At 41.4% G+C, this 15383-nt stretch overlaps 1 protein-coding gene across 1 annotated transcript in view; it reads left to right on the top strand.

Annotated features, from left to right (window-relative positions):
* The window catches only part of fgf11a (fibroblast growth factor 11a), a 103051-nt gene that overhangs the window by 48951 nt on the left and 38717 nt on the right, over positions 1-15383 (top strand). Inside the window, exon 4 of the mRNA XM_020711519.3 lies at positions 13831-13934. Coding sequence (XP_020567178.1) covers positions 13831-13934 — 104 coding nt within the window. The remainder of the gene's footprint in view (positions 1-13830; positions 13935-15383) is intronic.

Consider the following 15383-nt stretch of genomic DNA (forward strand, 5'->3'; position numbering starts at 1 on the left):
CATCATCATTACCTCTCTGCAATGGGTCATCTCCTGCAGTGTGATTACTGACTTGAAATAAAGGCGTCCCAGAGGCCCAGGACTCCCTCCAACCCTACCAAAGAGATCAATAATATTTTACAGGATAGCCCTGATGTGGCAACACAGCAATTTTTTTTTTCTGTCCAAACATCACTTTGGATGGAAAACAAGAAGTTTGCAGTTTTTGGATTCACAGTGTTGGATGACGAAAAGGGTCAACGGGGCACATTATTACTCTGAGCTGTGGTTCCCCCGGTGGAAATTATATTTCAGCATTTTTTGATTTTATTTTTTTGGACTATGAACCTGCTGAATACACATCTATATTAATTTAAGCTTATTATTGTTGTTGTTGGTTGCCTTGGAGATTTCTGTTTACTTAAATGACGAGATGTGATGCTACGAGCTACAGTAACTCTTCAATCGTTTCTACAATTAACGTACTTCCAACGGACTCTGACACCGGCTTTGCGCCAATATGCAAAACTTCACTCCAGTAAACCGCAAAAACTGCTCTTGTCCTCCTCAGAATCCGTTGGATTTATGTTAATTGCGTAAACAGTTAAGGAGTCACGCTAGTTAAATTACGTCAACACCAGAACTGAAGCTCCAGGGTTTACCGGGTTTTGGAGGCCTGACACATAGTAGTGAAAATAGGTACTACATTTGGATTTCAAATACCAGACTTATGCTTAGAGGGCATAAATGATGGATGGATGGATGATTGGCATCCATCCATCCATCCTTCCTTATAATCTATTCGTCCTGCATTTATTGAACCTCTATAATAAAATTAAATCCAAATAAACTCTATAATTAAATACTTTTGTTTTGCACTGGAATACTTTTTATTTCTTCTTATAGAACAGAAAAATTCTAAATACATTTTCGCCCAAATTACTGTGAATGAGCAGAAGTAAAATGACGAGAAATTCTGTCTGGAAAAGAGAAACTGTTGTAAACAGGAAATCTGGGTTCATATTACATGTTACACATCATTCACAGATAAATGCTCACTGTAAACATCCAAATGTAAATCATGTGAACAGGAAGATAACAATAATAGTTCGCTTATTCAGAAGTAAACGCTACAGTTTAAGATGGACTTTGGCCAATAGTGGAACCGATTATCAAAATAATTGTCCATTTTATAAGAACCAAATCTTGCATGGTTGCATGTTAGCCATGAGAAAATCCAAAATTTGATATATATACAATACACATGTAGAAGTATTCTGTAGGTGCCCCTCCAGTTTTTGAGCTTTTAAATGTATTATAATGTTTATTTCTCACAAAAAGAAATTGATCCATTCATGCATTTCTGAATATTCCTCTAAAAAGCTTCTCTCTACGCACCAGCTCCTCCCAAAAATAATGAGCGAGTTCTCACATTGTGATGTCACAAAGTGAAATAGCCCCTCCCAGGAAGAGTTTTGCGTTGCCAGCGGCGCCCCCAGGCTAACACACACGCCCACTTTCTCCATAGAGCTAGCGGTGAGCGTAAAAAACACTTTTATTTTTTATGAAAAATTTGCAATCTTTGCACAAGTTTGGATGCTGTTTGTTTTCGTGGACGAAACCCAGTCGAGGCCTGCTCTTGGTTTACCTTAGTAAATGGGCGGCACCCACACGGAGCTAAAGGCGGGGCCTCAGAGGTTGAATCGTCTTACTTCCGGGTTGGAAAAGAACTCAGCATAACAACTAAAAAAATGTGTTCTTTACTGTGTCAAAGGTAAGATATTATCATATACATGGATATTGTACTATAAATGGCTTCAAAATAGCATGATATAGGCCCCTTTAACCCTTGTGCTATCTTAGATGACCCCACCCTTCCATTGACGTGTTCTCCCTACCATGACAAAGGTGGATAAAGGTGGAAAGATTTCATGTAATCCATGGATACCAGTGAAGATCACAAATCATTGAAAAAAAAAGGTTCAGAGCACTGTCTAGTGGGTCTAGATGACCCAACTCCCAATGGTAAAGTGCCTAGGATACCACAAGGGTTACAGACTACATTTTTTGCACAAACAGCCCATACTGTTGAGACTGGGGCAAACAGACATGGAATGTTTTTGTAATAATTGAGTTTACATATGGCCGCTATTTTTCGATTTTTCTTGTGGCTTTTTAACAGGCTTTTCTGAAGGAGGGAATCCTAAGGTGCATCCATGCCAAATATGGTGCCTGGACCACAATAAATGATTTGAAATAAGAAACCTAACCAGCTTTAATCACAATCAAGAATTCGTACACACAGTTTTAAGAAAGTGCTGGGTAATCATACAATTAATTTCATGCCATGGGCCAGACTTTGGACATGTGTTTCCCGTTTTTATTTTAAAGTGTTCGTTCCAATGTCATGTGAGATGACAGATAAGTACAAATAAGCAACTGGACTTTTACTGGAGTCCTGCATGAAATGAGCCTTTACTGCTTTAAGATTCAGTTCTGCTAGTGATTCGTAGCAGTTGTCAAGTCTGTTTTGAGAGGAAAAGCCCAGCAGCGTAGGTATTAACTTGTGCGATAGAGAGCTGTTATAAAGCAGCAGTTATAAATCCTTCAGTCCCAGCTGTTTGGGAAACAACACCTCCAGAATGGCCCACGGTAGCTGATCAGACCTGCTCTCACCTCTCCCTCTTATGCAACGGCCCACCCACGCCGAGGCGGAACATCCTGCTGAACTTTAAACATTTCTCATTTCCAACCTGAAATATTCATGACACAACACCGAAGGGGAAAATTTGAAGGCTGGTTTTTCAGACCCGAGTGTAATGGCTGTTGTGTAACAGCGCCTCTCATTTGGCGGCGCATTAAACATCAGATGTCATCCAGCAAAGTGTTTGCGTGGGTCTGACTTACAGTTTATTTGATCACAGCTGTAATTCTGTCAATTGTGGCGTGGAGCTCTGGAGGCAGAGCCCGCCGAGGCTTTGACAGGTAAGTCAGAAATTGTTGGCTTCCTGTCTGAGTCAGCCGTTCAAGTGGGAGTTACTGAGTGAGTGAGGCATCATGGAAGCCATTATCAATCAAAAGCACAATCGTCTATCTGGGAAAGCACAGAACTTTTAAATGGATGATCCTGCCATGAGCAGAAAGTGTACACACTCTGAAGGTAGCTGGTTTGTAACTGCTCCCAGCAGCCGCTTACTGATGCTGGAAACTATGTACGCTGCAATCATGAAATGATCAAATTTGACCAAGGACAAAAGCTTTGAAGGTGGCAGAAAAGCAAATCAAACCGCCATGATGAGAGAACGCCAAATGTTGGATTTCTTCCGTTTGTCCTCTTTGTGGAACCCGTCTTGCTTATCGATTATGTAAGGGTTAATGGCTGACGAAGTGTGCATTATTACTTTTTAACGCACGCCGTGGAAGCCTAAACCATCCGACGTGAAGTGCGTTAAAAAGTAATAACGCACACTTCTAAGGCCATTAACCCGCTTATACCATAGACATTAACAAAAGCAATACATATCAACCCGTTTTTTAGTCCTTAATTCTTGTTTTTTTCCCGATTTGGATTGCTTTTCTCACAAAAAGCCGACTATGTGTTACTGAGTGAGTCTGCGTTGCGCAGCACTACCGCTGCAGTCAAGATTCGGCGATATATATATGCTGATCGTCCCGATGGGTTGAATAGCATCAGTTCAGAGAGAAAGTTCTCCTCTTACCGCTTGTTTTTGTTCAAATGATGAAGCAAAAGGTTGTTTTAAAGAAGCCGGCGCAGTGATACAAAACATCTAAGCTAGCTGACCGGAACTTATTTTTTCACTGTGCGGCTATCAGGTTTTAATGCACACCCAGCAGCCAATCAGAATCGAGTATTCACCCGGACCATGGTATAATGGCTGATGACACTCTTGCGTTGGCATGATGTCAAACTCCTTATGTAGCATATGCGAACAATGCGACCCAACGCTTAAGACTGCAAACTCTACCAATCGAAGAAACCGTTCGTTAGACCATGACCATTGCTTTTCGTGGAATGAGGTCAAAGTCTAAGGTTAGTCTATAGCAGAGGCAAAAGAATGTATCCTAATGGGGTGTGTGATTGTGTTGTTTATGGCTTCCTTTTTTGCCTAGCTGCCAGTGCAAATTATATGGCTCACAACAATCTAAAAAAAGGTATTTTTATCCCTTTCTCACAGCTTTTTCTTTGTAGTTTTAAACATCAAAGCTTCAAAAATGTACTCATTTTGGAAATTTTAACATGAGGTACTCTGTGTTAATGCTATTTGACATACAGCACCGTAATCCAGCTGTAGCAGGCTTAAACAATAAAAGTCTTTGTGCTTTTTTCTTTATCAATTTGTTTTAAGTTAAAACATAGACATTTGGCCACTTAGTTTGTATAAATTATTCTCTTTATTTGTGTAAGAGTAGTAGGAAAGAGTAGTTGAAGCGAGACTAAGAGCAGAAGTGAACATTTATAAACAGCAGTATGGTTTCATGCCAAGAAAGAACACCACAGCAATATTTGCAAAGAGGAGGTGGATGCAGTGAACGAAGACATGAAAGTAGCTGGTGTTAAGAGTAGAGGATGCAGAAGACAGGGTTTGTTCCTATTCATGTAAAGATCAACTTTTAGGCTGAATTTGAATTACTTTCCTAACCCTACAGCTTTTCCGTATCCCTACATTTATCACTCCAGGCGGAGGGGAATGGAAATTTGGACGTTCCTACCGCTCGATGATGTCATCAATAGCCACTGGTCATCTACTTTAGCACATTACTGCTAAAGCTCAGAAAATACACAACGTCAGTTTTATAACTTGATCAACTTTTATGCTTTAGAGAACACCTACACAAAGAGATATGGTTTCTCCTCCTCGCACATGGATCAGTCTAGCAGCGAAGGGAAAGCCAACCCTAAGTCACTACGGCTACGCCTTATAAAAAACACTTTTGGATACAGCTACAGCTTCAAATGCCCCTACAATTAAAGCAATAGGGAGGAGCCAGATGGGCAGGGCAGCAATTCGGATTCAGCCTTAGTCTGGTTTTAAATGTCTTCATCTCTGAGGGTAGATCTGTCTCTAATCTTTACATTTTTTTTAAAAATGTTTCCGTTATTTTACGTCTGCGGTTGAAATCATTGACTAAATATGACAACTGGTCAACAGTTCCAAACAGGAAGTCGTCACTGGCTTCAAGAAGCCGAAATCCCCAAAACTTCTATAGAGAAATAAACAGCTGTTACTGTTGGTCAGAATAACCATTTTTGATCTGAAAACCTGTTTTTTTTTTAACATTTTCTTGCTAATCCTAATTGTTTTCATGATATATTTTTCTGCAGCGCAAATTAATCAAAGTGTATACTGACCAATCAGATGCCCTTAACTCTTGTGCTATCTTAGATGACCCCACCCTTACATTGCCGTGTTCTCCCTACCATGACAAAAGTGGATAAAGATGGAAAGATTTCATGTAATCCATGGACACCAGTGAAGATCACAAATCATTGAAGAAAAAAGGTTCAGAGCACTGTCTAGTGGGTCTACATGACCCAACTACCAAAGCTAAAGTGCCTAGGATAGCACATGGGTTAATAAAAGTATGTGGGCTCATATCCAACATTTGAAAAGTTTGATTGGTGAGATTCAGTGTGTTTCAAGTGGTAGACGTGTGGCCTTCCAATAAGCTCACTCCTGATTGCCAAGAGTGGTTGCCATAGGAACCTTAAATCACTGACAACGTCTCGCTCCGACATGGAGCATTGTGAAAAAAAAGGGCGACTCCATTTGGTTGAAGTAAACCACGTTCTATGGGTGACGTCACACTCCCTCGCTGTGTGTCAGCGGTTGATATAATAGAATAGAATAAAACTTTATTGATCCCACCAGGGGGAAATTGCCTTGTGACCATAGCTTTATCAAAAATAATAGATCATAAATAACACAGAAAGTACAAGCAATCATTGATAATGCTCTATCTAGTCTCATGATGACAGGGGTTTGATTGAATCCTGTCCCACAACAACATCACTGGGCGTGTTCCAACAACAATCAGGGTTGGTGATGTCATATCCTGCCGAAAAAGCGGAGCCACTCATAAAGCTAAAGGAAAAGCTAGCTTTAAATGAGCCAAATAGAAACTTTAACACAAAATCTATCAGCCACCTGCAGTGGGCTGGAGATCACCTCACACACATTTAAGAGTTGTTTCACTCTGACGAGAAGGCAAAAAAGTGCAGCATCATCTAATGAATAATTAAGGGGCTAACAGTGCGGTTTTGAGAGTCTGACCTGGTGCAGTGGAGGAGCAGGGTTCTCCCGTCCCCTCCACTCTAGAGGAAACATCTTTGCTGCAGCCCTGAGGTATCTGGACTGAAATCCATTTGGAGGGCAGAGCAAAAAAGAACAAAAATTTAGGATAAAAAAAAAAATCCAAACAAAAGTAGGAACAGCTGCCCTGAGGGGGATGTAATAAAGCAAAGTGGGATGGTAGAAGCCTTGCTTTGGTTTTATCTCTTTTTCATGAACCCCCTCAGGGCTTCAATAACTAGGTGATGGTTGTCACAAGACTGGAAGTGACTTAACGTTGAAACAAAAAGTTTAAAAAAAAAAAGAGCATCTGTGAAGAAGAGAAGGAGGCCACGCTGGAGGAAAGTAAGCCAGACGGACAGACAGAGGAGAGCTGGGGGGTGAGCAGCTGGCATACAGCTGATGGCTCCTCAATCACTGCGTTTCCCCCCTTCGGTGGGAGGTCAGGAGGGTAGCCTCCCCCTTCCTTTACGCTGCCCTTTCCCTCCTCTGTGCTACACTGCTCCTGGCAGCCGGTTACGCAATGATGCCGGAGGAGAGATGAGGGAGAAGAGGACGGGTTTCACGTTTATATGTGATCAGGAGCTCCTCCTGTTGTAGATTAGTCACAACCGCCCTTATGGGTGGGTGCGGTAGGGAGAGGGCTGAAAAAAGAAAAAAAGGGCAAACCTGTACGGGGGGGGTGCGCATGAAATATCAAGGTCGTAGACTGTTTGGTGAGCCCATAGCGCCAAAATGTTCATGCACATTTTTCTACGGGCATGCTGTTGGCGAAAGGTTGTAGCGAACTATTAACCCTTGTGCTATCTTAGATGACCCCACCCTTACATTGACGTGTTCTCCCTACCATGACAAAGGTGGATAAAGGTGGAAGGATTTCATGTAATCCATGGACACCAGTGAGGTTCACAAATCATTGAAGAAAAAAGGTTCAGCGCATGGTCTAGTGGGTCTAGATGACCCCATTCCCAATGTTAAAATGCCTAGGATAGCACAAGGGTTAAACAACACGTAAGGAAACGTAAGGGTGAAGTAGGTGAGACGCAGGTGTGTCGTACGGATTTTTCCTTTTTTTTTACAGCCCCTCCAAATCCTGTGTGCATTGTGTAAGATACGTATTAGCGCCGCTCAAGTGATAAGTGCACTCTTATTGCGTGCAACCTGACTGTTAGGAAACTAGACAGAGTGTATCCTACAGGGTACCCACGTCCTACATGTACGGACGTAGCATTCAACTGCAGTCAGTAAGTCTAAAGTGTGGGGTAAGGACACCGTACCATAGCATAACCCATACATCAAGAGTATTTTGCTAAGGAGAGATCTTAGGAATGTCAATCAAAATGTTTTTATACAAACATGTAATGAAATAATCCATGGTCTTTTGGTGGTTAGGTTCTGGGCAGATGACGTTTTTATCCTGCTGGGATAAGCTAGGACCTTAAATGGATGAACCGTGGAGCCCAGACGCTGATGGTGATTGAGACCAGTCCATGATTTATTTGATTGGTCCAGGTGGAAAATAGGGCGCAAGGGAGCCGGCAAAACTGGCCGGAATGTAGAGAAATAAACATCCATGAATTAGCTGTTGGCTAAAAGTGAAGGCATAAATGAGGAGTGGCGTGTAGAATGAGTCACTAGTTCAGCCAAATTAACGGGTTTCAACAGCTGCTCTGCCATAATTGGCCCATTTTCCTGTGGACCTAAAACCAAAAAAGGGGACAGTTCATGGATCCATATTTATAATGGAAACACTCCAAATACCCTACCGTACCACAGGGACAGAGCCATGGGGGGGGGGCAAAATGTTTTGCCCCACACTTTTTGAGTCAATATTAGTATCAATAAAGTACTGTGTGGAGGTATGGGGAACCAATTATAAAACATCATTACATTCACTGTTAATTCTTCAAAGGGCGATACGAATCATACATAACGTGGGTTATCTGGATCATACGCATGCATTATTTTTACAATCAAAATTATTGAAACTTACAGATCTGGTGGAGCTGCGCACAGCATTAATCATGTTCAAAGCCACATACAGCTTACTACCAGCAAATATACAAAAATTATTCATGAAAAGAGAGGGAGAGTACAGTTTGAGAAGAAAACAAAATTTTTACATACACAAAGCACGCACAAATAGAAGATGTTTCAGTGTTTCTATTTGTGGAGCAAAACTGTGGAACAGTATAGAAGATGAAATAAAGCAATGTCCCAACATAAAACTCTTTAAAATAAGATATAAAAATATGATTTTAAAACGATATTCAAATATATCGGATGGATATTAGTTGTATATATGTATGTAAGTATACATACAATAGGGGGTGAATTTATATAAGTTTATACTTTTTCTCACTCCTTTTCGAATATGTATAATTGTTTAATTGTTTGTAGTATTTGTGTTCATATATGGAAGAAAAAAGAAAAAGAAAAAAATTCTGTTTGTGTTTATAACGGTTCTTGAGCGTGAACGTTTTCTTTATATTCTCTTTTTTTATTTATGTCTGTTCTTTCTTTTTGTTTTGTTTTGTTTTTTTAACATATATTCGAAATAAACTTGTTTCCATTCCATTCCATTCCAATGTTGACAAAGATTGCGACATAATCAACACAAGCTTCTGTAAGAATGACCAAAATAACTAAATCTACATTTTTAAATGAAATTAAAAATTAAGAATAATAAAACTTTTAGCAATATGTATTTGGGATTTGTAATGGCCTTCCACTCTGGCGTTTTGACATCTTCCCAAATTCTTCTGCCCCCCTACCAGCCCCCATATCAAATGTTCTAGCTCCGCCCCTGACCGTCCCATACCGCTTAGTGGAAACGAGGCTTGTTCCATTTATTTAACTAGAAAAAGAACTTTTTAGATCCAGATCTGTTGAGGGCGTCAGAGAGAGCTCGAATACTCCAAAAAGAAACAGTTTCATGACAATCGGTTAGACTTTCGACATCTTAGGAACAATTGTTCTTCTTTGCTGCTTCAAAACAAGTGTTTTTTTTTTCATTAGCTTTTCTTCAGCTGTGGTTAAAAACAACTAACAACTGTCCCGACAGCTTTGAAAACAGATGATAGCAACTTTAGCCTGTCTGCATAAAAGCAAAAAAAAGAATGTAAACACTAAAAGCAGAAAGTTCTGAAACATCAACAGAAGCTTGAAGATTAGAAACCCTGAAGGATTCGGGATCACAGACGAAAACTACAGAGTAAAAAGACAGAACAGACTGCAGCGGGAAAAAGGAGATGAATGGATAAAAAAAAAACAACCTGGTTTCACATGAAAGCGAGTGACAGCGAGCAGCAAGGGAGCCCAAACGGGACACGCAAGGAAAAAAACAAGAAAGAGGAGGAGAAAGCCACAAAGTTCACAAGAAGGAATGAAAGGACGCTGGGAAAAAGAGGAAGGGGAGAACAAATGGAAGACAAAAAGCCTGGAGGGGAAAGGTTGAAGTTAAAGAACAAACTCTGACGCCGGCTGTCATCAAGCTGCAGGGAAATCAGGCGTGAAGCTCTGCAAGAAGTCATTTAATCCACTGGAGCCTCCAAACCTCATTTTCCCACAATGCAAATGACGGCGAGAAGCTGTTTCATTTCCCACTAATGCAAACTTTATTAGGACTTTGTTTAAGTGATCACAAAGCTTTAGGCGGACCGCTAAAAAGGCCAATTGAAATAATCACAGCTATTCGTAATCAAGACGTAAGGTAACTGTCAACTATTTATATGAAATATTGGCCGAGTGGAAATGAGATGCAGCGCCATAATTGAATGGTTTCAACTGTGGGAACCCTCAAAGAATTAAAACCCACAGTTTAAGTTTTACTCCATTTACCCCCCCACTTTCAGCACGTTTAATCCTTTTTGGGAATAAAGCAAAACCAAGAAAGAAGCCAGTTTAATACACATTTGCGATCAATTTAACCCGTGTGCTATTCTATGACCCCTCCCTTGATGTGCTTGCTACCTTTGAAGTGTTTGGACCGGGACGAGCTCCGGCTCCGCGAGCGGCCCATCTTCACCAGCTAAACCGGTTCTGCGCTCAGGTTCGGGGGAATAACACGTCATTGTCATAGAATAGCACAAAGGTTAAAAAATTTGACAGTTATAATGCTAGTATTTTCTTTTTCCCTGGTTTTGAACTCACAACCTTCCGTTCACAGGGCGGACACTCTACCACAAGGCCACTTAGCCGGTTCAAAGCACACCTCAGAACTAAATGAAAGTTTGACAGTTTGGGCACTAAAGAGGCACATTAACAGGATGTGTTCATGCTGAATTTTTGCCTAATTTTCACACGTTTCCAAAGAAAGGTCAACATAATTTCTAAGTAAAGACTTGTTTTTAGACTGTTTTCCTCCAGCTTCTCTGAAACTGAAGTGAGAGGCAGCCCTTGAGAGGACGTATATAAATCACTACACTAAGTGTGTGTTTGTTTGAGTGTGCCAAGGGATCTTCAAGTAATAAAAAAATACTAATAAAAAGTGTTTTTAAAAGACTGCCAATTTATCAAGGAATGTCTAACTCAGAAAAATCCAGCCCACCGTTTCATCTCAGAGCCTGCTTCTGTTACTGCAGGAAAGGTTCACATCAAACAACAATTTAAAGACCCGCTCCAGTAAAAATAGTTTAAAGTAGTTTTTGACATGTTTTTGTGGAGTTTGTCTCATTATGGAGGAAATATATAACCAAAACTACGCTTAAAATTGCATTTCTGAGTATTGTTTTATTACTTTTATTTTATTTTAATCGTTGTGAATATTTGTGACGTGGGAAATTCGGCGGGCTCCGCCCCATTCGGATGCATCCACGTGTCCATGTCCACGATCCATGAAGGTCTTTGTTTCCCTCGTCTGAGCTGACATGTGGCTCAATACTGGGTAGGTGCTGTAAGCTAGCAGGAGAGCATGTAAACAGAGAGCTCTCAGGAACAGGGAGAAGAAAGGGGAGGGGTTACTCCGTACCAACAGTCCCGCCCACAACTCAGAGGGGAATTTCTAATGAACTCCTGCCCCTCTGCAGAAACTATGTCCAAGAAAACAGCAGTTTTTTTAGGGGATTTTGGCAACAACAAAAAAAACGGCATAGTCATGATTAGAAGACCACTGGGAACGGTTTGAGAATAGATCAAAAGATGAAAGGTGTGGGACTTTAAAGTTTTAAGAGTTCAAGATAATTTCAGTCGAGATTGGAAGTGGATCTGGATCGAGTTCATGACGGTTTCTTCATCAGAGCTTCATTAGGACGGAGCACAGCAAGCCGGAGGTTCTGTATAAACTCTGTGATTTCCCATGGATCCCTGTAATCCCGTCTCAATCCACTAGAGACCCGCTGTGCCGTTGGATGTAGCAGCGCAGACCTGCAGCTCAACTCTTTCTTTCTCCTTCAGGGCGCCAATCCTCCTCCACTCCTTCGCCTTGTCTCCAATTTGTCCTTGGTTATTTATTTTCCAGGTGATCTCGATCCAACAAATTGACTCATTGGATTGATTTGGCAACGCCCCCACCTTTGTTTTCACCCCCTCTTTGCTCAGCCTCCCTCCTTTCTTGATTGATCTAAGGGTCTTAACAGTTTCAGAGGATCGGAGGGGACGTTAGGAAAAGAAGGACAAGTAACTGGATGTCTTTATTATACCAGCGGACAGTTATTTGAACCGTGTGATGAGCAAACTGCTTCTTTATGAAAGATGAAAGAGGATAACCCCCCTCCTTGTAAAGCAGAAAATAAATGGATTGAGAGGAGAGATAAAGGGAAAACAAAGGACTGTGGGACAAGAGCGGGACGTGGGAGGAAAGTGAGTGTTCACTAAGCTTCGCCACTGTGGTCCAAATTTCCATTCTCAGCTCGTCACTTACATTGATAAGATTTACATTTTGCTCCAGACGTATCGGAGGAAGGATTTTTCCTTCTTCCTCTTTCATGGTGCTTTCAGGTCTGCGATGGAGCTGGGTTTTGCCATTGTTCATGTGTTGGTGTTTTTCTGATCTCCAGCTTTTTTTGACTGTAAGGTCATACTTTGCTTGGATTGCTATAAGGTCTCGCTTGTGTTGGACTGTAGTTTGTGTGCGGGTTAACGCCAGAACAGGTGTCCATTATCAGAAATTAACGGACGACAAGAAAGCCTGACCCGTCCAACGCGACAGCTGCTTTGATTAATGATATTGGATGCCTTGTCAGGCATCATCCCACTCATACCATGAGTGATCTATGAAAGAAATATCTATTTAATCCATTTTAGTACTTTAATTTTGTTTTGGGTGAATTCAGACTTAAAATTTGTTCCAGATTGTCAGGGAAAAATGAACCAGAGCAAACCAAATGTGTCCAAGCGTTAGGTTTTTACACAATTTTTCTAGTTTTTTTTTTCCCATCAGTGTGTTATTATACTAGTGTAAGACTACATTAAACCGTTGTGGTAGTCGTTGACTGAACGCAGCTCTGTGAGCTCAGGCCTTGAAGAAGGCATGGAGCAGAGACTACATTGTGGGAGTGGTTGTTCCAGCTCCAATCGTCATCCTGGCCGTGCCCTTTAGTGACACTTTGTTCATTTGAGAAACCAACTCTTCAAGATGCAGGAATCGATGGAGTAAATAAGAGAAAGGCTGGGATGCAGACAGATGAGAAAGGCTGCATGTGCACTTTCCTTTACAGCTGTGTTTGTGTCCCACACGCATCACTCTCTACAGATAGATTTGAGGTGTTATGATAGAAATGATGGACAACAGCTGGTAATAACTGTGAAAATGCAAACATTTCTTTATTGAGGAATCTGATTGGTCACTTTATAACTTGAATAACTTTCATTGCAGAAAATCTACATGCAAAAAACATGTGGGAAAAAAGGTAACAGATCAATAATGGTTATTCTGACAAGTAGAATGACTGCGTAAAAGCTGTTTATTTCTCAGTCTATTGGGTTTCTGCTTCTTGGAGTCAGCAGGTACTTCCTGTTTGGAACACCAGGGGGGAGGAGTCACTCAAATTTTCATATACTGTCAATGGTAATGGGTTGTTTTGTTAAAAATTACTAAGTCTGGTTGAAAGCAATTTGAACACCCATCGGTCCGAACATGGACAGTTCCTACTGTCAGTTTATCAAGGACACCGTCCTCTTCTATTTATCGTCCTGTCAGGTTCCATGAGACACATGTGTTGTGACTTCCTGTCAATCTATTCTGTCATCCTCAAAATAGTCCGCTTCACTTTGAGCTCTTCCCCAGAAGCACAAATACTTAGCTTCCTCTTCTTCCTATCCAAGGGGTACAGACTAAGGCTCAAGGGATGGGAACTCCATGCCTCAAGGGTCACACTCCTGCATGTTTTCCAACATCCCCTGCTCTGGCATTCTCTAATTGGCCGGACACACCTGAACCATGCAATCCGGCATGAGTAGGGCTTGGATATCTGGAAATCTCGCAGACACACCGACCCATCCCTGGACAACAGGAAACCTACCGTAGGAAAGAGCTGGTGTGAGAAACTGTTTCACATGAAGAAGAATGTCTCTTAACACCTCTCATTTCGTTGTCTTTCAGTACAGTTCAACTTGATTCCTGTGGGTCTGCGGATAGTGGCCATCCAGAGCACCAAGACAGGACTCTACGTCGCCATGAACAGTGAGGGCTACCTCTACACTTCGGTACGCTCAACACATACTTCACCCAATGCTGTACTGGGGCCAAAACATGGCTATTGCCTAGTTCTGATAGGATTATGGTGGAACAATAATGGAAGAATCTTAAAGGTTCCTGCGGTTTGCTCTAGTTTGTGAAAGTCGCATGTAGCAACACCTGAGATGATAGACCCATCAACATATAACAAAAACCGGTTCATTCTTTAAACCTATGAGGTTATTTATTCATCCGATACTTAATATCTTTCAACAGCCAGGCCCGCTTAGCTGTTTCTCACATCAGTTGGCTGTGAACACAATACTGTGGTCTGCAGTGAGGCTGAGCCACAACCACACATTTGAGACGAAATGATCAGAGGGCACTCCAGGCTTGGAAAAAAACTGCTTTCCCTCTTTTGGCACACAGCAAAGTGAGTGAGACCTTGTATGAAGTGCAGAGAGGCGCTCTCTTCAGAGTCCATTCAGCGCTGCTCATGTGAATGGAGGGGAAGGCTGAGAGGAAGAGGAGAGGGCTCTGTCGGGGTGTGAGTTAAGCTTTACTGTTCATCAACTTCGTTATTAAAGATGACGCTGGCCTCCAGCCCTGCCTGATTTGATTGGTTATCACTGAAGCTACTAGCTGGTTTGCTTACATTTAGATCACAAAGCCAACAGACAGGGTAAAGACACGATGGGAGTTTGGAAATGGGCAACTCCAGGCCTCGAGGGCCGGTGTGTCTGCATGATGTCCAGATATCCAGATCTTACTCATTACTGATTACCTGGTTCAGGTGTGTTCAGCCAATTAGAACATGCCAGAGCAGGGTTTGTGGGAAAACATGCAGGAATGCGGCCCTCAGAGTTTCCCATCCTTGTGAGTCCAGATGTCGTTTTTGCTGTTGTATGATTTTAACATCAGTTTAAGAGCTAGTGTGTGAGGCTATTTCAACATCAAAGGTGGATTTGGGCAAACTGAAAGTACTTTACATGATTAAGATCTCCCTTTTGACTGTCAAACTGTTTTACCCACAGACACCATGTTTTCAGAAGTCACATTTCTATATTTTTTGGACCCAAATGACTTAAAATCCTTGAATTGTGTGCATCTTCTAGGTAATTTCTGGCTTTGTTTACTGACCTGGAACTGGTTTTCAGTGGTAAACCATGCTGAATAATCTGACCGGATGCTTTAGTACGACTTTGACAAACTAAAAAGGTGTACATTTGGTCGGCTTGTTGGTGCACTATGGGTACTGTAGTCAAGAGCCTGGCATAATGATACTTACTATACTTCAACGTAACGAATTGAAAAAGTGAGGGTATTGTTTTGTACTTGATGTGTTGGAATGTGAAGTTTTTGTCAACAAAGCTTGACTCATCGGTTGTCTTGAACTCTCTGCAAAGGCTGATTTTTGCAGATAAAAGAGACAAACATCAGGAAGAATACAGTTTACAAGAAAAACTTCCCTGCTATAC

The sequence above is a fragment of the Oryzias latipes genome, chromosome 18 (genome assembly GCF_053564925.1).
Source record: "Oryzias latipes strain Hd-rR chromosome 18, Olatipes_Hd-rR_3.1".
Lineage (NCBI taxonomy): Eukaryota > Metazoa > Chordata > Actinopteri > Beloniformes > Adrianichthyidae > Oryzias > Oryzias latipes.